This window comes from Diospyros lotus, chromosome 8 (assembly GCF_014633365.1).
Source record: "Diospyros lotus cultivar Yz01 chromosome 8, ASM1463336v1, whole genome shotgun sequence".
Taxonomy (NCBI): domain Eukaryota; kingdom Viridiplantae; phylum Streptophyta; class Magnoliopsida; order Ericales; family Ebenaceae; genus Diospyros; species Diospyros lotus.
The window spans coordinates 30136157-30163054 of NC_068345.1; the positions used below are offsets into that span (position 1 = coordinate 30136157).

Below are 26898 nucleotides of genomic sequence, written 5' to 3' on the forward strand. Positions count from 1 at the left end.
TCCACAGCCAACTAGTAAAGATTTTATCTCTATCAGAAACTATAGCCTTGGGTGTTCCATGTAGTTTCACCACTTGGTCTAGGAATATTTTGGCCACCTCTTGGGTAGTGTATGGGTGAATCAGTCCCATAAAATGCCCATATTTGGTAAAACGGTCCACGACTACCATAATGCAATCTCTACCTTCTGATTTGGGTAGCCCCTCTATAAAGTCCATTGATATATCTTCCCATGGACCCGCAGGAGTATTCAGAGGTTGAAGTAGCCCAGGTGTTGCCACATTCTCTAGTTTGCACCGCCTGCAAGTATCACACCTGATCACAAACTCCATAACATCCTTCTTGAGTCCTGGCTATCGGAAGAGTTGCTTGACCCGATGATAGGTGTTTACAATACCCGAGTGTCCCCCGACGGGAAAGGCGTGCAGTGCCTTTATAATCCTCTTTTTCAGTGCTTCCTCCTCCCCAATCATCAGCTTCCCTCGGTGTCTAATCATCCCATTACTTAAAGTGTAGCCTGGTTTAGATGAAGGATCTACTACCAGCTGTTGTAAGAGTTCTCAGGTCTTTTCACTTGAGGAATAACTAGCAGCGATCTCTTGGCACCAATCTGGAACAATAGTTGAGATTGCAGCTACACTGCCCTCTTCAAGACATCTGGATAGAGCATCTGTTGCTAAATTTTCTTTACCTTTCCTATATTGGATCACATAGTTCAAACCCATTAATTTAGTCATACATTTCCGTTGGAGTTGTGTATGTAGCTTCTGTTGCAGCAAAAATTTGAGGCTCTCATCATCAGTCTTGATTACAAAGCTTCCCCCTTCGAGATAATGGCGCCACTTTTCTACCGCCATTAGCACAGCCAAGAGTTCTTTCTCATAGATGCTCAACTCGAGGTGTCTTGGTGCAAGGGCTTGACTGAGGAAGGCTATGGGTCTACCTTCCTGAACCAAGACTGCTCCAATCCCATTGTTGCTTGCATCGGTTTCTAGGATGAACTGTTTATTAAAATCAGGTAAACCGAGAGTTGGCACTTCACTCATAGCCTATTTTAAGTTTGCAGAAAGCTTCCTCGACCTCAGCATCCCACTTGAACCCATCTTTCTTCAGCAGGTTAGTGAGGGGCCGACTGATTATGCCATACTCTTTAACGAACCGACGATAGTATCCGGTTAACCCTAAGAATCCTCTCAACCCTTTCACATTGTGCGGCCTAGGCCAGGGCACCATTGCCATTACCTTACTTGGGTCAGTGCTTACCCCTGAACTGGAGATGATATGCCCAAGATATTCCACCTGTTGCTTAGCAAAAGTACACTTTGACTCCTTAACATACAGCTTATTGATTCTAAGGACCTCAAAGGTAATTTTCAGGTGGTTTAGGTGTTGTGCAAAGGTAGGGTTGTAAATTAGGATGCCATCAAAGAATACTATGATGAATTTACGCAAGTATGGTTCGAAAATTTTGTTCATAAACGCTTGAAAAGTTGCGGGAGCATTAGTTAGGCCAAAGGGCATTACAAGAAACTTGTAATGCCCTTTGATGAGTGGTAAAAGCTATTTTAGAGATATCTTCAGGCCGTATCCTGATTTGATGGTAGCCTGATCAGAGATCTAACTTGGTAAAGACAGAGGCAATTTTTAGTTCATCAAGGAGATCTTCCACAATTGGGATGGGAAACTTGTTTTTGATGGTCATGGCATTAAGTTGACGGTAGTCAACACAAAACCTCCATGACCCATCATTTTTCTTAACAAGCAATATGGGTGATGCAAATGGGCTATGGCTGGGTTGAATAATGGACCTGTTCAGCATATCTTTGATGAGTTTTTCTATCTCAATTTTCTGTCTGGGTGGATATCAATAGGCTCTTAGGTTAACAGGTTCTGCATTAGGCTTAAGGTTGATAGCATGGTCATAGGATCTCTTGGGTGGTAGGGAATTTGGCTCGAAAAAGAGGTCCTTAAATTCAAGTAACAGTATGTTAAGTGAGTCAAATTCGTGTACCTGCCATGGGCTATGAGGGTTACTGTCGAGTGTCCTTGCCAGCTGATGCTCAGCTCCTTGCTCCCCAAGGCAACTTCCATGGTATGGATAGAAAATAGTCGAGCCACCTGTGATAACTTGTTCTTGAATATCCTTTATAACCTCTTACCCGAGATGATTTTGCATGCTCCTACCTCTGGGTTGCTTGTTAGAACCTTCTTGCTGCCATCTTTTTCAAAGGTCACTTCCATTTTATTGAAATCAAAACTGATTGGACTAACTCCCTTCATCCAATCTACTTCCAACACAACATCATAACCTCCCAACTTTAGCAACCTCAGGTTAGTTGAGAAATTTTCTCCATTCATCTCCCAACAGAAATCCCTACAAGCCGACTGACTCAACACCTTGCTGCCGTTGGCAACCGTTACTAATAAGGGAAGGGAAGGACTGACTTCACACCCTAATTTTCTTGCCACAACTTCATCCAAGAAGCTGTGGGTACTCCCACTATCAATGAGAACGATGATGGGATTGTTGTTTACCCTTCCTTCTACCTTGATAACCTTACTATGGTTAACTCCTTTCAAAGCATGTAATGAAATCTCCCCTTGGTCCTCCCTCTCATTTTTCGAGAGTTCCTCTCCTTCCTCATTGTCCTCGTCTTCCCCTTCCAATAGCAATAGTTGTCTCTTACACTTGTGGCCCACGAAATACTTGTCTCCACATTTGTAGCATAGACCAACTACTCGCCTTTGCTCCATCAGTTTACCTCCAAGGGGGGGTAAGGTTGGTGGAAGGTGGAGCTAGGATACCTCTTCCTTGGAACCCACCTTCTTTGGGTGGCAACCTATTCCCAGCTTGCCAGCCTCCTGTGAACACTCCTTTCACCTGATTCCTTTGTTTCTTGGCCATTGCATCAACGATCATCTCTTGTAACCTCGCGCTCTTCACAGCCTATTTCACCGTGTGAGGCTACATCATCTTCACCATCGATCTGATCTCATCCCCTAGGCCACTAATGAAGCTTGAAACGTAATACTCCTCGAACAGCCAAGGATTATGTACCATCATCAGCAACCTAAGCTCCTCGAATTTCTGCTGATAGATCTGGATCGTCCCCTCTTGTTTGAGTTTGTTAAACTCTTTGATCATGTCCCTCATGCATTTATCTCCGAACCTTACACACAAATCTTCTACAAACACACCCCAGGGGCTTCCCTCCTTGACCGCGAGCCACCATTAATACCAAGCATCTCCCATATCATTCAGGTAGGCAGAAGCCATGGTGACCTTCTGTTGTTCTGGAATTTGATATAAGGAGAATACTCGTTCGCATCTTCTCGACCACCACCTCGGGTTCTCTCCTTCAAACAATGGAATCTCGAGCTTCAGCTGGGGTAGTTCGGATAGTATCGATTAACCGATGCTCCGGCCTCCTTTCCCTTACATTCTCCCCCACTGTATCCATATCAAACTCGAACTCCGACGTTCCCACCGATCGGGGTTCTACCCCTACTCCTGGAAAAATGGGCTCCATTTGGTCTCTCGGAGGAAACTCAGGGGAGAGCCTTAATGGTTGTTGTTGGGTGAACATTCGCATGATCATTTGCATTTGTTCTATCATTTGCTCCCGAAAGATAGTGCTCTGCTCGCGACTCTCCAGCCTCCAACGTTCCATTGCCGGGTCAATTCTGGAATGGACTCCCGCTCCAAACGATAGTTTGAGCGTTCCCATTCAATTTTGTACCTCCGTTATTGCTGTCGCCATTTGTTGTAGCTGAGATTCCATCTGCTTCATTCTTGTCTCGTCAACCATGGTTGTCACACAACGCCCAAGAATGTTGCTCCGATACCAGATTGTCAGATCCCGAGGGACTGACTTAGGATTTTAGAGAATGGGAGAGGGAAATAAGAAAGAATTGAGAGAGAAAGGAAGAATTGAGGGAGAATTCAATAGAATAGTGACAATATTTCTCAATGATACTCGAGAGGGAGAGAGAGTATCCATATATAGCTAGGATTCTCTCCTCACGTGCTGTAACTGATTACAGCTATAGGGAATGTACAAGCTTGCATAGCAGCAACAAATTCTGTACCACTCCCTCAGCAGCTAACTAACTCTGCCTATATCCTTTCTTATTTAGTCCCTCTATTACATTTAATTGCAAAACTACCCTTATCCCCACAAGTACATGACATTATGTTCCTTGAAACTTGAATACGTTTGAATCAAGGTGTATGTGTGTATCATAGCCATCAGCTGTCAAGCTCGAAAACGTGGTAAGATAGTTTTCTTTAAATGTGACATGGGATTCTCTGCATGATTCTAGCAAGCACTTTACTGTCCTAAAACATTTGAGATCATCCTTTAGAGTGATTCATGGATTCATGAAATATTCAACATCATGCACTTAATGAGCACCTCCTTGAGGATTGATTCAGCCAAAGAGGATGCATGCAATACCTCAACTAGATCTAGAGCCTCAACTCTTCAAAGTTCACCTCGTTAGCTTTCTAAACCCAACCTCTTAGACATGGCTCTCCCTGGCATCTCCATGACATAAATCTCCTCTAGAATCTGCCTCAAAAAAATATCTCCTTTACTTATCTCCTCGAGGCTGCTTCTGTGGCAAACTATATCACCTATTCACTCCAAGTCTCTAAGCACCCTAGATCCAGAGCTAAAATTAAAGGTAACCTCCATCCAACTCAAGATCCTCAAGGACTTATGAATTGCCAAAATTGAGAGTTTTCAACAAGGCATTAGTAACGGTTAAGAGTATTATGATTTTTAGAATAGGCAACTATGTATTCTACACATTTTTATACTATAGCAACTATGTATCTTGCATATTCTTAGATGTTCTGTATATCTCTAGAATATATCCTTCCCTTGCATTAGAGTAGAATACAAGTATGCAATCCTTGTACCCCTCATTCAAGAGACATGAAATATACATACATTCTTTGATATTTCCACAATGCTCTCTATCTTCTATAAATAATAAAATAAAATAGCCCCAAGCATGAATTGAGCATATAGTCTCATTAACATGCATTTCACATGATTGATCTTAATACATCAACCTTTGCCATGATACGTACTATAATATGCTTTAAAAGTAGGTCCATGCATAACTTTGTGCAAAATTGCAAATCTCCTCCCTCACCTAGACCCCTCCTTGTTGGTCTTCCTCCATGTCCCTTGCATGGTCTAGAATGTGAAAATGCAATGCATGAGAACATAACCTCGCTAAGGTAAGGTAATGCATTCATGCACGCTGCCTGATTATTAACACATCTCATGTAGGTAGCCTCTAGTCTCAAAGCCTTCATCCGCCTCTAGTCTCAAAGCCTTCATCCCAATGGGTGCACCCCTAAGTCGTGCCCCATAAACATCAATCCATACAGCACAAAGGACCATAGGTTCAGCCTTGACAACCATCATAATTCACATCTTAAGGGAAGTCACAACCCACACAGTAATGAACCTACACAGACTAAGCATTCTTGATTCAACATGATCAAGTTTAAATGCATAACAAGCTAGCATAAAACAAGTTCAACCATATTGCCATGAAGAACCACAACCATGCACTTAACTTTACTCAAACCTGAGTCTTCTAAACCTTCCAGCAGAGCTTACTTACTTTCTCAGCTTTTTCTTCGCTTCCTCTCGCTGAAACTCTTTCCCCTTGAGAGCCTCTCACTTAACACTTGTTATGCTGGAGAAATGAAGGACTCGAGCCAATTCATATGCTAAGGGAAGCAGCTCACCAGCTGCTGAAGAAGCTGGACAGTTGCCTTCACCAACCTAGAACTGTGTCATTCTTCCTATTCAACACCTAACCACCTACTTCAACGCAAGGAGGTGAGTCATCTCTTAATCTAGAAGCCTCCACAAGCTTCTCCCACCTTCTCCAATCCTCTACATATCTTAAGCTTGCTTTAGTCCAACTTATTGATCCATAAGCTCCTTCATTAAAACTGTTAATCAACCTTCCTTAAATCTTAACCATAATTAATAATTTTATACCATTGAATCCTCTCACAATGCTTAATAATATACCCAAAATGGCTTAATTATACTTTCATTTAAGCCCTCAAAATTGACCTCAAAGTCAACAGTTTACCTAATTTTTTCACCCACATCCAATAGTCAATTTGTAGTCAACAATCTCCAAAACTATAAGTTTAAAAAAGCAGCCAATCCCCTGTATTAAACTGTTGGTCGACTGGGCATACTATTCCTACCCATTGTCAACTACAGGTCAAGTCCAAACCTTCTGCCATTCCTGTCTTTTTTTAACCTGAATCAAAATATGGGGTATCACAAGCACTAAAAGATAAAACGAGCTTTCACTCTTTCTACCTACAATTCTCTCTGTAGAGGCAGGACTTCTCAAGCTCCAATGGTAGTTATGACTATACAAAAGGAAACATACTAAAAGTTGCACAAGTTTGTGCAAGTAGAACGCCCAATTCCCTTTTGTCTTATTTGATGGCCAGGGGAAAGGTATGACTTGTGCTCAATACTATCACCTTGGCTTGGGCTAACATATTTACACCACACCTTTAAGCTTATAGGAGGAGGAGAGTGTCACACCCTCGAGTAGAGGGTAGGGCAATCTGGGAATTCGGAAAGAATTCAAGAGAAAAGGATAGAAATTGGAAAGAAACAGATGGATTGAGGGAGAGAAAAAGTGGGAGAGAGGGAAAGAACAGAGAGAGAATTCGAGAGAGAAAGGAATGAATAGATTCTGCTATTCCAAAACTGTCAACAACTTTTTACAACAGCCTTATTAAAGGCTTCTCCCTTTCTGTTGATAGGTGACTACCAATTGGGGGTTACACTTATTTCACTTCCTGCCTAACTACCTACAGCTTCCCAACCTCCTGTTAGTTACAGACGGTTATAGGCTTTTTCCCCCCAAATGTCCATACTACCCCTGGGTTCGTAACAGATAGATTTCCATTTTTAGTCAAGGACAAGTTCCTAACCTTCCAAAATTAGCTTTGTTCTCTTGCTGGTCAACCACCCCTGTTCCTGACCTAACTACAGCAACCTTAGTGCACTATCATTCCTGAGACCTTAGTACCTACAAACTCTGACCTAACAGCTGTTATATTCTGCCTACCCTCTTCCGTGGTAGCCCCAGATCTCTCCCCTCCCCTCCCCTCCTAGAAATCTCAGAACTGTGATGAAAATTGTAGCTTCCTGGATTTCTATAACGCCCCACTTTTCCAAATACGCAATAACTTGAAATATAATTAAGACATCACCTACGGGCGTTATGGAAACCCTTACCAACGGAAGCATTGAATCGAACCTGCAAGCTTAATTAAAGCTAAATAAAGGGGTTTCCACTATATTTCCTTTATATGTACAAGAAATGCATACAACTCGCAATAAATGCAAAAGATGCAACTCACTACTTGAAGTTACAACTGCAACACACGCCTAAACTAGCGAATAAACCCTTATCATGGAAGTCTTACATAACTCCTGTTTATACAATTGCGATACACAAGTCTCAAATAAATCCAAAGGCCACATAAGATCCATAGCACATGATCAACATGGAGTTAAACTAAACATCGGCCTCCTCGTAGCCTTTTCTCCTACTTGTCTCCAGGGTACCTGGCATGCTAATATACCCGGGACATTGAATGTCCCAAGGGCATCAACCCAAGTTAAATATTGGCATCTAAGTGAGATGGTTTCAAGAAAGAAGTAGATCATGTATGAAATGCAAGTATGCAAAGTGAAACCATGCCAGGGTGTTGCAATCACCCCTGCGCACGCCATGCTCACCTCAAACACGCATGGCGGCCACTAGCTTGCCACAAACAACCACATGCCATGAAGTGATGAAACAAGTAAAATAACATGCTAACCAAAGAGAGCAAGTGAGTATGTCCACATTCAACACAAATGGTTCAAGTAATGATCAATATGAAGCACAAATAATGCAAGAAACCACTCACCTTGATCGGTTTACCCTTCGATAGCGCGGTTTTACAGCCCAGTTTTGAGCACTAGGGGTTGTTCTGCAGAAATCACGCATTTCGATGAACCAAACCTTAAATATTTCTACATGGGAATTGTAGATAATTAAATTAGGAGAACAACAGTGAAAATTTGAGGACAAACGGAGCCCGGACGCGCCCTCGAAAGGGTGGCCACGCGCCTCCTCCTTCCTTGTTTCGGATTTTGCAACCTAAGATTAAAACAGCTATATCTTGCTTATTTTAACTCTGATTCGCTCTCCGTTTGAACCTACGGACTCCTCTTTTCATGCTCTACGATCCTACGGAAAGAGAATTAGCTTACCTTTTCTGTTTCCTTTCTGTTCTGGCAGTTTTCCAGCCAAGTCTCTCTTTCCTTTCTTCTTTGCTTTTTCTTTGCCTTTTCCTTGCACTTGCTTGTTTCCTTTTCCCTTAGTTTCTCGTGGCCTTAACTCCTTCCCTTTATATAGCCTTTAATTCCCAAATCCTCAAGATTTCACTTGGCCTCCAAGTTACTTATTTTCCACCCAAGTAATCATCACAACTTTGAAATTTTTGCAATCTTCTCAAGCAAGCCTCCACTTCTTCCAATCCTAGGCCACCAAATACACTTTCAAGATAAGCTTTATCATCTTCTTTCCTTGCAAGAAACTCCTAGCCAATCGTAGTCTTCCAAGTTTAGACTTTAGGATAAAGATTAATCATTACAATATTTGATTTTGATTTCATCTTCTCCTTCAAGCCTTTACTTCCTTCTAATCAAATCTCCCCTTCATGTGGCTTTCATGATAAGAACACTCAAAGACCCTTATCATCTTCTCTTCCAAGCCACTCATAGCCTTCCAACTCATGCCACTTAAGACTTTTGGGGTAAGAATCAATCATTACTTCCCTTGAATATTTTTATCTCCCTATTCAAGCTTCTCCTTTCTTCCAATCTTAAACTTCCAAATACTCCCTCACGTGGCTTTAGGATAAGCTCTATCATTCTCTTCTTTTGCAAGCCAATGTAAACCTTCCAAGTTTCATTACTTTTGACTTTAAGGGTGAAAGTAATTATTATCATCATAAGCTTTAGGACTTTTAGGGATAATCCTTCAATCCCATCTTTCCAACTCAAACCATTTCCATTTACACTTAAGGGTGAAAGTAATTATTTGTATTTGGGTCCTAAAACCATTTCCATTTACACTTAAATTCAAAACTTCCATTTAAAACACTTTATTGCATCATTCAACCTTTACATTAAATTTTGGGGTATTACATCCTCCCCCCTTAAAATAAATTTCGTCCCCGAAATTTCTCTTCATAGCTCACTCAGAATCTATTTCCCGAAGCAAATTCCTCAATATGGTGTCTCCCGAACACTTTCTTGGCATGCCCCAATCAATATGGTTTACCTTAATTCTTGGCCTAAGGCACATATTTTTAACTCAAAAATCAAAATGAAGAGAAACGAAAGGTAACTGGGATAGTTACCTTTTGGTTTGAAGTTTCCCCGGGAGACACCATATTGAGGAATTTGCTTCAGGAAATAGATTCTGAGTGAGTTATGAAGGAAATTTCGGGGACAAAATTTATTTTAAGGGGGGAGGATGTAATACCCCAAAATTTAATGTAAAGGTTGGATGTTGCAATAAAGTGTTTCAAATGAAAGTTTAGAGCTAAAGTGTAAACATGGATGGTTTTAAGACATTAAACCGAACCCGAATGCAAATATCACGACTTGTAAAAGGGATAGCTTGTTTCCAACAAAAGAAATGAATGCAATAATGAATCCTTGTCCTAGAAGCCATGTGTTAGAGAGATAGGATTGGTTGAGAATTTTCCTAAAGTCTTAAAGTCGTATGATTGTAATGATTAATCTTACACCAAAAGTTTTGGAATGGCTTAACTTGGAAGACTTGTGTTGGCTTGCAAAAGAAGAGGAAATTTCAAGTTAAGGCCATGTGAGGGTTTGGATTGGAAGAAATGGAGGCTTGTTTTGGAAGATGGAATCAAAGTAGGAAATATTCAAAGGTTGCAATGATTGATTTTTATCCTAAAAGTCTAAAATTGGAAGATTAGGATTGGCTATGAATTAGCTTGCAAAGGAAGAAGATGATAAAGCTTATCTTGGAAGTGTAGTTGGAAGCTGAGGATTGAAGGAAGTGGAAGCTTGCTTGAGAAGAATGGAGAAATTTCAAAGTGTGATGATTACTTGGGTAAAAAATGAGCAACTTTGAGGCAAAGCAAAATCTTGAGGATTTGGGCATTTAAAGGCTATATAAAGGGAAGGAATTAAGGCCACGAGAAGCTAAGGAAAGAGGAAAGAAAGCAAGTGCAAGGAAAGAACAAAGAAAAACCAAAGAAGAAAGGAAAGAGAGACCTGGCTGGAAAACTGCCAAAATAGAAGGGAATTCGACGAGGTAAGCCAATTTTCTTTCCATATGGTCGTAGAGCATGAAAAGAGGAGTCCGTAAGTTCAAACGGAGAGCGAATCAGATAAAAAATGAGCAAGATATGGTCGTTTTAATTTTGGGTTGCAAAATAGAGAAGGGGCTAGCGCGTGGCCACCTTCCGGGGGCACGTGAGGGCGCATCCGGCCTCCGATTGGACTGAAATTTTCACCGTTGTTCTCCTAATTTAATTATCTACAATCCCCATGTAGAAATATTTAAGAGTTGATTCACTTAAATGTGTGATTTCTGCAGAAACAGCCCCTAATGCTTGAAACCGGGCTGTAAAACCGTGCTATCGAAGGGGAAGCGGTCAAGGTGAGTGATTCATGCATGTTTGTGACACTTTGAGCATTTGTTGCTTCACTTGTGAGTGGATGTTGCTTGCATATCATGCCTTTGTGGCTTGCATGTCATATTTTCCCTTGGTTATGCATATTCATTCTGCTTTGTCATATATCATGTTTGTGTTAGTAACTGTGGCTAGTTGTTGGGCCATCATGGAAGAACTAGTGCTCTTGTCGTTAGCCAAGGGGTGACTATGATGACCGCGGGGGTGATTGCAACACCCTGGCATTGCTACCACAGGGCCGGATTTTATAATAGCATTATTGCATTTACACGCATGTACTTTCCTTTTCTGAGTCACTCACTTAGATGTAATTGTCTAACTTGGGTGTTTCATACCCCTGGGACATTCAACGTCCCAACTTTATCAGAAGTGTCAGGTGTTCCAGGTATGTTAAGCTTATCAGATACTCCAGGTTCCAATGCGAGCAAGGATTCAGAGGTGGTGCTTGGCTGATTTAGAGTTGGATTTATTTGTGTATCCGTGTAACCCCAATATTGTAATGTAAATAGCAATTAAGAAACTTAAGGATGTATTTGTGAAACTGCTATAACTTTCCGATATGTGGGTACGTGATGGACTTCTATTTAAACTTGAGGAAATCCTAGCTATTTACTATACTCAGGTTCGATCCGTGCTTCCATTGATAAAGGATTTCCAATAACGTCCGTAAGTGATATCTTCTTATATTTCATGTTGTTTTGTATTTGGAAAAGTGGGGCGTTACAGTTCATACCACTGTAACACCTCCTCATCTCAAATAATACGGCAGGTTTACACCTAGTTGTCCAAGAGGCGTTAGGAAACCCTAGTAGCGAAAATAATGGATCGAACCTGTCGAAATATTTGTAGGGTTCCCATGCAAGCTAAATATACACAAACCTTTCGTTAAGACAAAATATGAGTCTAGCATAACAAAAGAAGTACAATCTTTGAATAAGTACATCGCTTCTGAAATAAAATGACAAAAAGGAACTTAAACATCCACAGACTATTTTCCATTTGCCTCCCTCGCTTCCTTAGTCCCTGGCACACCAAACATTCCTGAAACGCAAAACATTCCAGGGGCATCAACCCAAGTCAGATTACAAGAATCCAAGTGAGATGGTTTCAAGAAGAAAATAGCTCATGTATGAAAATGCAAGTATGCAAAAATGAAACCCCCTTTGTGGAAGCCTTGCCAGGGTGTTACAATCACCCCCGCGCACGCCATGCTCATCTCAAACACGCATATGTGACTCCGCGAGTCACTCATGGCGGCCACTAGCTTGCCACAAACAACCACATGCCATGAAGTGATGAAATCAGTAAAATAACATGCTAATCAAAGAGAGCAAGTGAATATGTCTACATTCAACACAAATGGTTCAAGCAATGACCAATATGAAGCACAAATAATGTAAGAAACCACTCACTCTTGCTGTATTTCTTGTCGGTCTACCGTTTTTACGAAATTAAGCCCTTTTAAGCTGCAGTTATATATAGTTCAGGTCACCAAACTAAAATATTTTTACATAGGATCATAAGAAATCATTTAAGGAGAAAACCATAAAAATTTCAGAGCAAAAGGCCCTGCCACGCGCCCTCACGCACCACCAGGAGGGTGGCCACGCGCGGCTGCGGCAGGAGCGTGAGTTACACGCGCCGGACCCCTGGTTCTTACGGATTCAGCTTTTGATGTTTAAAACGGCCATAACTTCTTCATCTTAACTCCGATTCGACCTCCATTTGAACCTACAGACTCCCCTTTCAGAGTACTACGACCCTACGAAAAGAAAAGTGGCTTACCTTTTTGGTTCCTCCTCTGTTTTTGGTGATTTCTCAATCTGGTCTCCCTATTTGGCTTCCTTTGCTTTCTTTCTTTGAATCCTTCTTTCTTTTGCTTTTCTCTCCCACTTTTTACTCTACGTGGCCTTCCTTTCTACCCCTTTTATAGTCCTTTATCCCCAAGTTTCAAGATTACACTTATCTTCTTAGGTTGGCTATTTTCTACCCTAGTAATGATGGCTATCCTTGAAAATTCTACCATTTGATTCTTTCTTCTTTTGAAAGCTTTTCATTCTTCCAATCTCATGTCTCCAATTGCCCTTTAGGTGGCTTGCAAAGCAACCCTTCTTATCCCTTTCTTTTGGTGAACCAATGGAATTCTTCCAAGTTTATTTACTTTGACTTTAAGGTGTAAGTAATTATTGTTATCACCAAAACTCTTAGACGAAGGGGTGGCAATCAGGAGGAGGAGACACGATGTCCCCAAGAAGAGGGAGTAGAGTTGTCTCAGGGAAATTCTTCTCAAGGTGGAGGTCAGGGAAGTGAGGATCGTATAGATCGAGTGGAGCGAGTTCTGGAGCACATGGTCACATATATGCATGGGACTCGGCCAACGGGTCAAAGTATTCCTCAAGCCCCAAATGTCCTCGACCGATTCCAATGATTAAGTCCCCCTGTTTTTCGAGGAAGGGCAAGCGCTGACCCGAGTGAAAGTGAGTATTGGATAGAGTAACTTGAAAAGATTTTTTACTTTAGTGGGTGTGGAGAAGGGGAGAAAGTAATTTGTGCCACTTTCATGCTTCGAGATGAGGCGGACCATTGGTGGCGAACGATGCAAAGGACTTTGCCTAGCCCTACGAGACAAGGTATGCCAATTGTCACATGGACTCAATTTAAGAAATTATTTTACACTAAGTATTTCCCTTTATGCAAAAAGTTGGAAAAGAGCCGAGAATTTATGAATTTGAAACAGACTGGGGATATGTCAGTCGCCTAGTATGAAGATAGTTTTTCTCGATTAATTAAGTACATGCCTGTTTATAATTTGGATGAAGAGGCAAAATCTCATAAATTTCTTGACGGGTTAAGACTTGAGATACAGATGACATTGTGTTCCTTAGGGGCTCGTACTTATTCAAAGGTTGTTATGCAAGCTTTAACAGTTGAAAGTAACCTTGTTCGAATGAATGCTTTAAAAACATAAGTGCAAGAACCCGAGGACAAGAACGCAGAAAGGAAGCATCACTTAGGACTCCGAGGAGGAAACTTTAAGCCTAAGAGTAGGTGTCCCAAGTGTCAGAAATTCCATCCTGGAAGGGCATGTCAAAGCCAGACTCAAGGATGCTATTCGTGTGGAAGAAGTGACCACTTAGCCCGTGATTGTCCCAAGGGACCCAAGTGTTTTAACTAATAGAAGATCGGTCATCTTTCAAGGGACTGTCCACAGAGGAAGCAAGTCGAACAAGCAGGTGTAGGCAGAGGAGGCCAAGAACCGCGACGAGGCCAGGTGTATCATCTGACGAGGGAGGATGCTAACGCAAGCCCGTCAGTCATACAAGGTACACTGATCTTTCTTAATACACCTGTGCGAGTGTTAATTGATCCTGGATCGACACATTCATTCATTTCACATGCGTTGATACAAAGTTTGAATTTGGAATTGGAAGATTTGGAGTGTCCTATGTTTGTGGCTACACCTTTAGGGAAACAAGTAAAAACTAGCACGGGATATAGGGAAGGAAGAGTTGAGTTGGGTGATAGTGAATTTGCACTTGAACTCACGTCATTAGAAATTCTAGATTTTGATATGATTCTTGGAATGGATTTTCTGTCCAAATATAAGGCCCGAATTGATTGTCAGACAAAAATAGTATAACTTCAAAATAACCAAGGAATCTGGGAAAAATTTCGAGGACAAGAGAGTGATAAAAGGATTAAGTGGATCACGGCCCTCAAAGCTATCAAAATGCTTGAGAATGGAGCTTATGGGTACTTGGCAGAGGTGCAAGTAGAAAATAAGAAAATGGAACTTGAGGAGACACCAGTAGTTAATGAATTTTCTGATGTGTTTCCCGAAAATTTACCTGGGTTACCCCCTCAAAGGGAAATTGAATTTTCTATAGAAGTTGTACCAAGAACAAATCCCATATCCATATCTCCGTATAGAATGGCCCCGGCATAACTAAAGAAGCTTAAAAGTCAGTTGCAGGACCTTTTGGACAAGGGATTTATTCAACCCAGTATTTCACCAGCACCTATGTTTGTTAAAAAGAAAGACGGAAGTCTGAGGATGTGTATTGACTATAGGCAGCTAAACAAAGTGACTATTAAAAATAAGTATCCTCTCCCTAGGATTGATGAATTGTTTGATCAGTTGCAAGGTGCTAAAATATTTTCCAAAATTGATTTAAGGTCTGGTTATTATCAGTTGAGGATTAAGAAGGAAGATATTCCAAAGACTGCCTTTAGATCTCAGTATGGACATTATGAGTACCTCGTGATGCCTTTTAGATTGACTAATGCACCTGCAGCCTTTATGGATTTAATGAACCGGGTGTTCAAACCATATTTGGATCAATTTGCGATTGTGTTTATTGATGACATCCTAATTTATTCTGCTAGTAGAAAGAAGCATGAGCAACAATTTGTGGATTGTCTTGGAAACCTTGCGGAAGCACCAGTTATATGCTAAGTTTTCAAAATGTGAGTTTTGGTTAAGTCAAGTTGCTTTCCTTGGTCATGTCATATCTGGAGAAGGAATAGCGGTAGATCCCTCAAAGGTCGAAGCAATAAGAGACTGGTCACGACCCAAAACAGTAAATGAGGTACGAAGTTTCTTGGGTTTAGCTAGCTACTATAGAAAATTTGTTGAAGGATTTTCTCGCCTTGCTCTACCTTTGACTCGATTAACATGAAAGGGAATTAAATTTGAATGGAGTGAGGTGTGTGAATATAGCTTTAAGGAACTTAAGGAGAGACTAACCTCTACTCCGGTGTTAGCGATGACTGATGATACAGGAGGATTTACAGTTTATACTGATGCCTCGAAGACTGGGCTAGGGTGTGTTCTTATGCAGAATGGAAGAGTGATAGCCTATGGGTCTCGTCAGTTGAAAAAGCACGAGCAGCATTACCCTACCCATGATTTAGAGCTTGCGGCAATTGTGTTTGCCTTGAAACTCTGGCGGCATTATTTGTATGGAGAGAAATTTGAGGTCTTCACGGATCATAAAAGCTTGAAGAATCTGTTCTCTCAGAAAGACCTGAACATGAGGCAGCGGCGGTGGATGGAGTTTCTGAAGGATTATGATTGTTCGCTTTAGTACCATCCCGGGAAGGCAAATGTTGTGGCCGATGCATTGAGCAGAAGAGAGCCTGCCTGGCCAATCTGATGACTCGGGAATGGGAATTGATGGAAGCTTTTGGCCAATTGGCGATAAATGTAATCCCTAAAGAAACTTCTATTTATGTCGCTGGCCTAATGGTTCATTCTCAACTGTTAGAACAGGTTCGGCAAGCCACTAAGGAAGACCCAAGACTGAAACTGTGGGTTGACGACCAAGGGCGAGTCAAAAATCCAAGTTTTAGGTGGTGTTCTCTTTGTGTTTCAGTTTTGTGTTTTGAGTTTTGAATTCATTTTGAGTTTTGTGTTTTGAATGTCTATTTTGAGATTTTTGAAAACGTGTTCTTTTTGTTATTCTGAAAAACCGTTTCTTAAAAGAAAAAACTAGAAAAAACGTTTACTTTGAAATTTTAAGGAAATTTATTTTATAATTTTAATTTAATAAATTTAATTTAAAATTATAAATACTTATTAATAAATTATAAATTTAATTTAAAAAAATTAAATATAATACAAGAAATAACTAATAATCTAACCCCATATAATACATTAAAATTATAAAATATTTTCTAAAGTTATTTTTGATTTAACTCAACTATTAATTTCATGATAAATTTATTTTTACTTACAAATTAAAATTTCATATTAATTTTGAGATTTAAATTATCTATAACATAAATATTTTTAAAAAATTATAAATTATAAATCATAAAATAGTAAAATATTAATTTATCTAAAATTTTAAAAATATAATTGAAAAAAATTAAAGGAAAAATCATTTGGGCATGGAGAGAGGCGGTAACGGACGGAAGAAAGGGCAGAAGAAAGAAGCAAGAAATGGCAGAAAGGGAGGACGAAGAGACGACCGACGGTGGTAGATCTGGGCGTGGCGAGCATAGATGACGGATCTGGAAGAGAGAACAGCGAGGTGCGGTGGATCTGGAAGAGATAACGGCGTAGACGAACAACGTGCGGCGCGCAGCGATGGACAGCGTAAGCAGCGGTGATGGCGGTGGCAGGCGCTGCGATGGCTAACAAGGAAGAGGAGTTTGGAAGGGAGGGGGACAATGGTGAAGAAGATGGCGGGAGGGCAGGCGTAGGCGAACGACTTGCAGCGGCGGCAATGACAGTGGCAGGCACTGTGATGGACAAGAAGAAAGAGGAATCTGGAAGGGATGACGGAAAAGATGGCGGGGGGGAGTTGCGGACCTTGTGGTGTTTGGCCGAGTCTTGAAGGAGCGATCAAAGACAAGAGAGGAGAGAGAGAGAGAGAGAGAGATGCAAGATTGGGTGGGGGTAGGGGGGCTGGGGGCGTGTTTTCCATGTTTTGGGTTTTTGAATGTGTTTTCACTAAAAACACCCAAAACAACAATGTTGTTTTGGGTTTCCTTTACAAAATTTTTCATTATTTTTGAAAATGTGTTTTTGAAAATAACAAAGAGAACGTATTTTCAGTATTTTGAAAAACTGAAAACTCAAAACGGGTTAAAAACAGCAAAGAGAACAAGCTTTTAGCTTCTCAGATGGCATACTACGATTCGCCAATAGAGTTTATGTACCTAGGGTACGGGAATTGAGGCAAACTATACTGGACGAAGCTCATAAAGCCAAATATACGATTCATCCTGGCGCTACGAAAATGTACAGGGAATTGAAAGGCGTATATTGGTGGCCGGGAATGAAAAAGGATGTGGCGCGACAAGTGGTTCGGTGTGATACTTGTCAAAGAATTAAAATTGAGCACCAAAGACCAGGCGAAAAGTTGCAACCTCTGGAAATTCCTAAGTGGAAGTGGGAGCATATTACTATGGACTTCGTAACAAGATTACCAAAAGGACCCTCTGGGAATGACACGATTTGGGTGGTTGTGGACAGATTGACAAAGTCTGCTCACTTCTTGTCAATGAAGACAGGACAGCCGGTTAGCAAACTAGCTCAATTGCACATAAAGGAAATTGTCAGATTATATGGAGTACCAGTCAACATTGTCTCTGACAGAGATCCAAGATTTACCTCTCGATTTTGGAGAAGCTTGCAAGAACAACTGGGAACACGCTTGCAAATGAGTACTGCATACCATCCACAAACAGATGGCCAGTCGAAACGAACCATCCAAACCTTGGAAGACATGCTGAGAGCGTGTGTAATTGACTTTTCAAAGGGATGGGAAGAACACTTGCCTTTAATTGAGTTTGCATATAATAACAGTTTCCATAACAGTATCGGAATGGCCCCCTACGAAGCTCTCTACGGTCGAAAATGTAGAACTCCTCTATGCTGAACGGAAGTAGGAGAAGGACAAATAACAGGACCTGAAATTGTGCAACGGACAAATGAGAAAATCAAGATAATCCGGGAACGGATCAGAATGGCTCAAAGTAGACAAAAGTCTTATGCGAACCATCGGAGAAGAGACTTGGAGTTTCAACCAGGCGATACAGTATATTTGAAGGTCATACCTTCTCAAGTAAAGTCCCAAGGAAAGAAGAAAGGGAAGTTGAGCCCTAGATACATTGGGCCATATGAGATCTTGGAGCGAGTCGGGGTAGTAGCTTACCGTTTGGCATTACCTCTGACAATGTCCAACATACATAATGTTTTCCATGTCTCTCGACTTCGGAAGCACGAGCCTGACCCTACTCAGAAGATTCCTGTAGAGGTTATTGAGCTACGAGAAAATTTAACCAATCGAAATTTTGGATACAAAGAAACAAGTGCTAAGAAACAAGACAATACCACTGGTGAAAGTCCTGTGGAAACATCAAAACGTTGAGGAAGCTACTTGGGAAAGGGAAGAAGAGATTCGGCAAAATTATCCAAACCTATTTGACTTTATGGAGACTTAAGGAAATTTCGGAGACGAAATTTATTTTAAGGGGGGGAGGATGTAATACCCTAAAATTTAAATGTAAAGGTTGGGTGAAGTAATAAACTGTGTTAAATGGAAGTTTTGGATTTAAGTGCAAATGGAAATGGTTTTAAGGACCTAAATGCAAATATCAAAGGATAACTTCTCCAACAATAAGAATAATTGTAATGATAGTGCTTATTTAAGAAGCCTTCAGATGGAGAAATTGGATTGGAGGGTTAACTTAAAAGTCTTAAGAGTTTTTGTGATAACAATAATTACTTACACCTTAAAGTCAAAGTAAATAAACTTGGAAGAATTCCATTGGTTCACCAAAAGAAATGGATAAGAATGGTTGCTTTGCAGGCCACGTAAAGGGCAATTGGAGGCATGAGATTGGAAAAATGAAAAGCTTTCAAAAGAAGAAAGAATCAAATGGTAGAATTTTCAAGGATAGCCATCATTACTAGGGTAGAAAATAGCCAACCTAAGAAGATAAGTGTAATCTTGAAACTTGGGGATAAAGGACTATAAAAGGGGTAGAAAGGAAGGCCACATAGAGTAAAAAGTGGGAGAGAAAAGCAAAAGAAAGAAGGATTCAAAGAAAGAAAGCAAAAGAAGCCAAATAAGGAGACCAGATTGAGAAATCACCAAAAACAGAGGAGGAACCAAAAAGATAAGCCATTTTTCTTTTCGTAGGGTCGTCGTACTCTGAAAGGGGAGTCCGTAGTTTCAAATGGAGGTCGAATCGGAGTTAAAATGAAGAAGTTATAGCCATTTTAAACATCAAAAGCTGAATCCGTAAGAACCAGGGGTTCGGCGCGTGTAACTCACGCTCCTGCCGCAGCCGCGCGTGGCCACCCTCCTGGTGGCGCGTGAGGGCGCGTGGCAAGGCCTTTTGCTCTGAAATTTTTATGGTTTTCTCCTTAAATGATTTCCTATGATCCTATGTAAAAATATTTTAGTTTGGTGACCCGAACTATATGTAACTGCAGCTTAAAAGGGCTTAATTTCGTAAAAACGGTGGACCAACAAGAAATACAACAAGAGTGAGTGGTTTTTTGCATTATTTGTGCTTCTTATTGATCATTGCTTGAACCATTTGTGTTCAATGTGGACATATTCACTTGTTCTCTTTGATTAGCATGTTATTTTACTTATTTCATCACTTCATGGCATGTGGTTGTTTGTGGCAAGCTAGTGGCCGCCATGAGTGACTCGCGGAGTCACATATGCGTGTTTGAGATGAGCATGGCGTGCGCGGGGGTGATTGCAACACCCTGGCATGGCTTCCACAAAGGGGGTTTCATTTTTGCATACTTGCATTTTCATACATGAGCTATTTTCTTCTTGAAACCATCTCACTTGGATTCTTGTAATCTGACTTGGGTTGATGCCCCTGGAACGTTCTGCGTTCCAGAAATGTTTGGTGTGCCAAGGACTAAGGAAGCGAGGGAGGCAAATGGAAAAGAGTCTGTGGATGTTTAAGTTCTTTTTTCTCATTTTATGTAATTTTATTTTAGTAGCGATGTACCTATTCAAAGATTGTACTTCTTTTGTTATGCTAGACTCATATTTTGTCTTAACGAAAGGTTTGTGCATATTTAGCTTGCATGGGAACCCTACAAATATTTCGGCAGGTTCAATCTATTGTTTTCGCTGCTAGGGTTTCCTAACGCCTCTTGGACAACTAGGTGTAAACCTACCGTATTATTTGAGATGAGGAGGCGTTACAGTGATGAACCATTTGTGTTGAATGTGGACATACTCACTTGCTCTCTTTGGTTAGCATGTTATTTTACTTGTTTCATCACTTCATGGCATATGGTTGTTTGTGGCAAACTAGTGGCTGCCATGAGTGACTCGCGGAGTCACATATGCGTGTTTGAGGTGAGCATGGCATGCGCAGGAGTGATTGCAACACCCTGACATGGTTCCACAAAGGGGGTTTCACTTTGCATACTTGCATTTCATACATGATCTACTTCTTTCTTGAAACCATCTCACTTAAATGCCAATATCTAACTTGGGTTGATGCCCCTGGGATATTCAATGTCCCAGGTATATTAGCATGTCAGGTACCCCAGAGACAAGCAGGAGAAAAGGCTACGAGGAGGCCGATGTTTAGTTTAACTCCATGTTGATCATGTACTATGGATCTTATGTAACCTTTGGATTTATTTGAGACTTGTGTATCGCAATTGTATAAATAGGGGTTATGTAAGGCTTCCATGATAAGGGTTTATTCGCTAGTTTAGGCGTGTGGTGCAGTTGTAACTTCAAGTAGTGAGTTGCATCTTTTGCATTTATTGCGAGTTGTATGCATTTCTTGTACATATAAAGGAAATATAGTGAAAACCCCTTTATTTAGCTTTAATTAAGCTTGCAGGTTCGATCAAATGCTTCCGTTGGTAAGGGTTTCCATAACGCCCGTAGGTGATGTCTTAATTATATTTCAAATTATTGCGTATTTGGAAAAGTGAGGCGTTACAATTTCCTTATCTTAAAACCTCTGATGTAAGAAGGTATTCAACAATCCACTCAATGGCTTTTGAGGTGAGCAGTCTGAATCCATAACTGGTAATATGGATATCAAACATGGCAATTGAAGCCAACCTACATACAGTTGATAATGAGTTCTAAAATGATAAGCCACAAAGGTAAACTAAATTTAGAGCTAATGATCCAATTGTCGCCATCAGAACAAAGTATTTACAATGGCTCAAAAAACCAAGCCTGAAAACGCAATGAAAGAAGGATGAAAAGGAACAAAAAAGATGAGCATGTGCATGGGCATCATGCATATTAAGGAATGAAAATCACAAGGATTCCATGCTACTTTCATTATTTCTAGCAATAAAATGAAGGAAGTACGCAACTAAATTGAAAGTAAAACTCACAGATCTGAAGTTGAAGCCACAGGTCTGAATCCATGAAACACATTATCATTTTGATGATCATCTAGTACCTTGGCTCTCTCAAAAAGAACACGTTTTGGGAGCCTTTTTCTTGTTTTAACCTAAAACAGAAAAATAAAAATCAGAAGACAAAATATGGGACCTTTTTTGTATGATGATAGAATGATGCTAACTATAAGAATGAGGACATGCATGCCAAAATGGTTTCAAAACATGTGTCAGTTCACCAAATAATTATGTGTGAATATATCATCCTGTCCAAAATAAGATTTGAATTTTTATGGCATAACTACACACATACATAAACACATACTATATTCTGTAACACTGCATATAAATTTTAATTGAAAACCATATCACCAAATCAGTAATTAGTCATCAGAATGGTTAAAATAAAGCTCCTATCTACCCGTACCTATCATTGTACCCTCTTTACCTTCCATGAGGCAGCTAATAAAAGAAGATTGAAGAATAAACATAATAGGCATCCTAATAGAGCTTTTCCTTTCTTAATTTATAACCACAATGTATGTTCTTATCCAATGATGCCATCACTGTACCCCTCTTTACCTGCCATGAGGCAGCTAGCAAAAGCAGGTTCAACAAACAAGAAATCAGCATCTAAATAGAGCATTTTCTTTCTTAGTTTACAGCGTACACATGTTCTTATCAAATGATGCAATATTGAATGGTACTATACATCACAGATATTAACATTAAAATGAAAAAGAAAGAATTAAATCACAGATATTGAATGCTACTATATATCACAGACATTAAGTGGCCACCTATGGTTTTAAGAAATTAAAGAATCAAGAAAAATAATATAAAGGGTTCATCCATGAAGACCTCACACACAGAATGAATCACTAGTTGCAACCTAATCATCACAAAAGAGATGATCGGAGTTTCCCAAGAAGCAGGTTAACCAAGTAAACCTAATAAAAATACTTCAAATTCTTCTTTTGATATGCATATTCATGGAGGCAGTCAATAGGGCAATATAAATATCAGCAAACCAAAATTACATCATTTTTTTAGACAATAAAAAGATATGTTAAATTATGGTCTAATTGAAATTACTGCTCATGATAAAGTTAATAGAGTGGAAGCAGCCCCAAATAGTCAGGATAGAGCTTTATTGAGTTGAGAGAGAAAGGACAGAGACAAGCACTCCATTATCAATTTTATAAATGATAAAATTAGATAGATTGAATGAATTCTACCTCTCCGATTTCAAATTATTCCTTGAGAATAAATACACAAGTCTCCTAGCTCATTACTAATTCAACTTCAACTCTAACTCCTAAAATATCTCCTAATTTACAGCTCTTAGATAACTCTTAATTTATAGCTCTAAATTACAACATAAGCAAATTAAATAATCAAACTTAAAACAGATAACTAACTACAAATTGAAACAAATTATTATCAATAAGAGATAAGAGGATATGGATGAGATTATCTGGTATCTCTCGGTTTTATTCTTTAGCACGAGCCAGCCATAGCTTTATCTTCTTCCACCAACACCCCCTCTCAAGCTGAGGAATATATATCAAATATTCCCAGCTTGCTTCGAATTGATTCAAAACTCTGTTTCTGCATTGCTTTGATCAGAATATCAGCATGCTGATCTGCAGTGAGTATATAGGTTAACTTGATTTCTCCTTCTTCCATTTCTTGTTTCACGAAGTATCGATCAATTCAGACATACTTCATTCTATCATGTTGAACAAGGTTATTAACTATATTGATAGCTAATTTACTATCACTATAGAGTAACTTAAGAGATGATACTTGCATAGAAAGATCTCCCATCAGCCTTTCTACCCATATTATTTCACAGATTGCCTGAGCAATAGCTCGATACTCAGCTTCAGCACTGTTGCGAGCTACTACCTGCTGTTTCTTGCTTCTCCAAGTCACCAAATTACCCCATAGCCTTGTACAATATCCAGATGTTGATTTACTATCTTCCACTGCGCCTGCCCAATCGGAATCTGCATAACCGACTATTCCTCTGTCTTGGCTTTTCTTGAATAGCAACCCTTTACCTGGTGTTCCCTTTAGGTATCTAAGGATGTGATAGGCTGCTTCCAAGTGTCTTTTAGTTGGGAGATGCATGAATTTACTCACAACACTTACAGCGTATGTAATGTCGGGTCTTGTGTGTGATAAGTAAATGAGTTTGCCAACCAGCCGCTGATACATGCCTTTGTCTACTTGATTGTCTTCTTCTTCTTCTTTTCCTTCTCTATTCTTCCAGTTAGGCTCAAGTGGTGTACTTGCTGGTTTACATCCTAACTTGCATGTTTCCTTTAACAAGTCTAAAGTATATTTCCTTTGCGATACAAAAATACCCTCCTTGCTTCTTGCTACTTCCAATCCAAGGAAGTACCATAGTTCCCCTAGCTCTTTTACTTCAAATGTCTGTTTGAGCTACTATTTCAATTGCTGAATTTCTTGATGATTGTCTCCAGTGATGATGATATCATCTACATAAACAATTAGAATTGTTCTCTTCCCATCTCTCCCAATCTTAGTAAATAAAGTGTGATCTGCTTGACCTTGAGTATATCCTAGCTTGTATAATGTGTTGCTAAATCTCTTGAACCAAGCTCGAGGAGATTGCTTTAGCCCATATAAAGATTTCTCTAACTTGCATACTTCTTGTGTGATCGGTCTCAAATTCGGGTGATATACGCATATAGATTTCCTCCTCCAATTCTCCATTCAAGAAGACATTTTTAATGTCCAATTGATGCAATTTTCAGTCCAGATTTATTGCTAAGGACAACAATACTCGGATTGAATTGAGTTTTGCCACAGGGGCAAAAGTTTCTTCATAATCCAAGCCTTGGGTTTGAGTGAATCCTTGAGCTACAAGCCTTGCCTTGTATCTCTCAAGGCTTCCATCTGAATTATACTTTAATGTGAACACCCATTTGCTTCCAACAGCCTTCTTTCCTTTAGGAAGATCCACAATTCTCCATGTACCTGTTTTCTCCAAGGCTGTCATTTCTTCCATAACTGCTTCTCTCCATCTACTATCCTATAGTGCTTGATAGATATTCCTTGGGATAACAACATTATCAAGGCTGAGGGTAAATGCCTTATAAGTAGGAGATAGTTTAGAATACCCGATGAAATTTGTGATAGAATGCTTGGTACATGTCCTTCTCCCTTTTCTTAAGGCAATGGGAATACCTAGATCATCTTCACATTGTTGTGCAGTAATGCTGTCAGTAGTTGCTGATTTGGACTTACCTCCTGGTTGGGAGGATTGGTTGGCTAAAGTGCTGGTGGTCTTCTTGAATATACCTTAAGAGGAGGTTTGTGCAAGCTTGGACCACCTTGTTGAATCTCAATTTCCTCTTTCTTCCCCTCTTGCTGATTTTGGAATTGAGAGATGGATTTTGGGCTTGAACAGTGATTATGGTTAGGCTGATCAATTTCAGTGGCAGGGACTAAACTTGGATGGGATTCAGGAATTGACCTAGAGATGAATGGGTTGAGAGGAACTGATATGATTGAAGTCCAAGAATCTGCTAGTACACTGTTTAAGTTGGTGTCAGCAAAAAAAGATTTATTTTCCAAGAAGGAAACATCGCATGACACAATAAATTTTCTAGTAGGAGGATGATAACATTTATATCCTTGTTGACTTGGGGAATAGCCAACAAATACACATTTAAGTGCCTTTGGATCAAGTTTGGATTGGTTTAGCTGGTTGTGATGTACAAAAGAGGTACACCCAAATACTTTAGGAGGAAGTGGATTTAAGGCTCTGGTATAGTGAGGAAAAGACTCTAGGAATATACTCAAAGGTGTTTTGAATTGAAGGGGCTTTGAGGGAAGGCGATTGATTAGATAAGCTGCTGTAAGTACCACCTCTCCCCAATATGAATTTGGAACCGATTGAGTAAACATAAGTGCTCGAGCTGTCTCAAGTAGGTGCCGGTTCTTTCTCTCGGTTATACCATTCTGTTGGGGGTTATATGGACAAGAACTTTGGTGGACAATACTATGCTCATTTAGATAATCATCAAATTGGTTTGAGAAGTATTCTCGGCCATTGTCGGTTCTTAGGATATGAATAGAAGATTGGAAGACATTCTTGACCATTTGATGAAACTTCTTGAATATCAAATAAATTTCAAATTTTTCCTTTAATAGGAATACCCAACGTACTCTTGTGTGATTATCAATGAAGGTTATGAACCACCGAGTATTGGTTAGGTTAGGAATTCTAGCTGGACCCCAGACATCACTATGCACCAAGTGAAATGGTTGTGAAGGTTTATAGGTATGTTTGGAGTGAGTACTTCTAGTTTGTTTTGCAAGAATGCAATGTTCACAAGAGAAGCCTTGAATTTTATTGATAGAAACCGAAGGGTACAAGACTCGAAGATAATCTAAACTAGGGTGTCCTAATCTTTGATGCCATAGCATCAAGTTATTTCCAAAAACAGTAATCAGAGAGGAGTGACCTAGGGACCTAAATTCTTCTTGGTGATCAAGCCTTGATATTCGATATAGACCATCCTTTTCTTCAGCTTTGCCAATCCTCCTCCCCGAAGATATGTCCTGAAAAACACAATGAGAGGAAGAAAATATTACTGAACAGTTTTTTTCTTCTGTAATCCTACTTACTAACAGAAGATTACACCTTAAATTACGTACATAAAGGACTGATTTTAGGCTTAATCCTGCAACATGTGTTGTCCCTGTTCCTTAAACAAAAGTCCTAGTACTATCAGTCATAAAAACTGTAATATTCTAATTACATGGCTTATAATCTGATAATGTATCAATATCACCTGTCATATGGTCTGAAGCTCCAGTATCTATGATCCAAACACCAGTTGACAATCTTTTTGAGAATAGAGAATGACTAATTTTACCTTGCTTGGCCAAAGATACCATAGAATTGTTATTGCAGTCTGAACTTTTGACCGGCTTTGGTATCTTGGTTTGAGTCAACAACTGGTGAAGGACTTCCAGTTGTTCTTGAGTTAAAGAAACTAGTGTAGGCGATAACCAACGAGAAAAACAATGGTGTGACTATTGTAACAAGCCATACAAAAAAGACTTGGTGGAAGTTGCATGGAAAACCTCCTAATTTGAAACCTAAGAATCAAAGGAAAAGTAGACAATCAACTGGTAGACATCCTTCCTCGAGTTGTATTCAAGGCAGAATTCTGTAATAATCCTTCACTGGTTGAATGATTGGA

General features: G+C 39.9%; 1 protein-coding gene across 2 annotated transcripts in view; it reads right to left on the reverse strand.

The window, feature by feature from the left end:
- Positions 1 to 26898, reverse strand: part of LOC127807472 (uncharacterized) — a 101705-nt gene that overhangs the window by 23524 nt on the left and 51283 nt on the right. For both annotated transcript variants that reach the window (XR_008024691.1, XM_052345343.1), the window contains exon 12: positions 21647 to 21765. Coding sequence is in view for 1 of the 2 variants with exons in the window: in XM_052345343.1 (XP_052201303.1) it covers positions 21647 to 21765 (119 nt within the window). In the remaining variant the exon portion in view is untranslated. The remainder of the gene's footprint in view (positions 1 to 21646; positions 21766 to 26898) is intronic.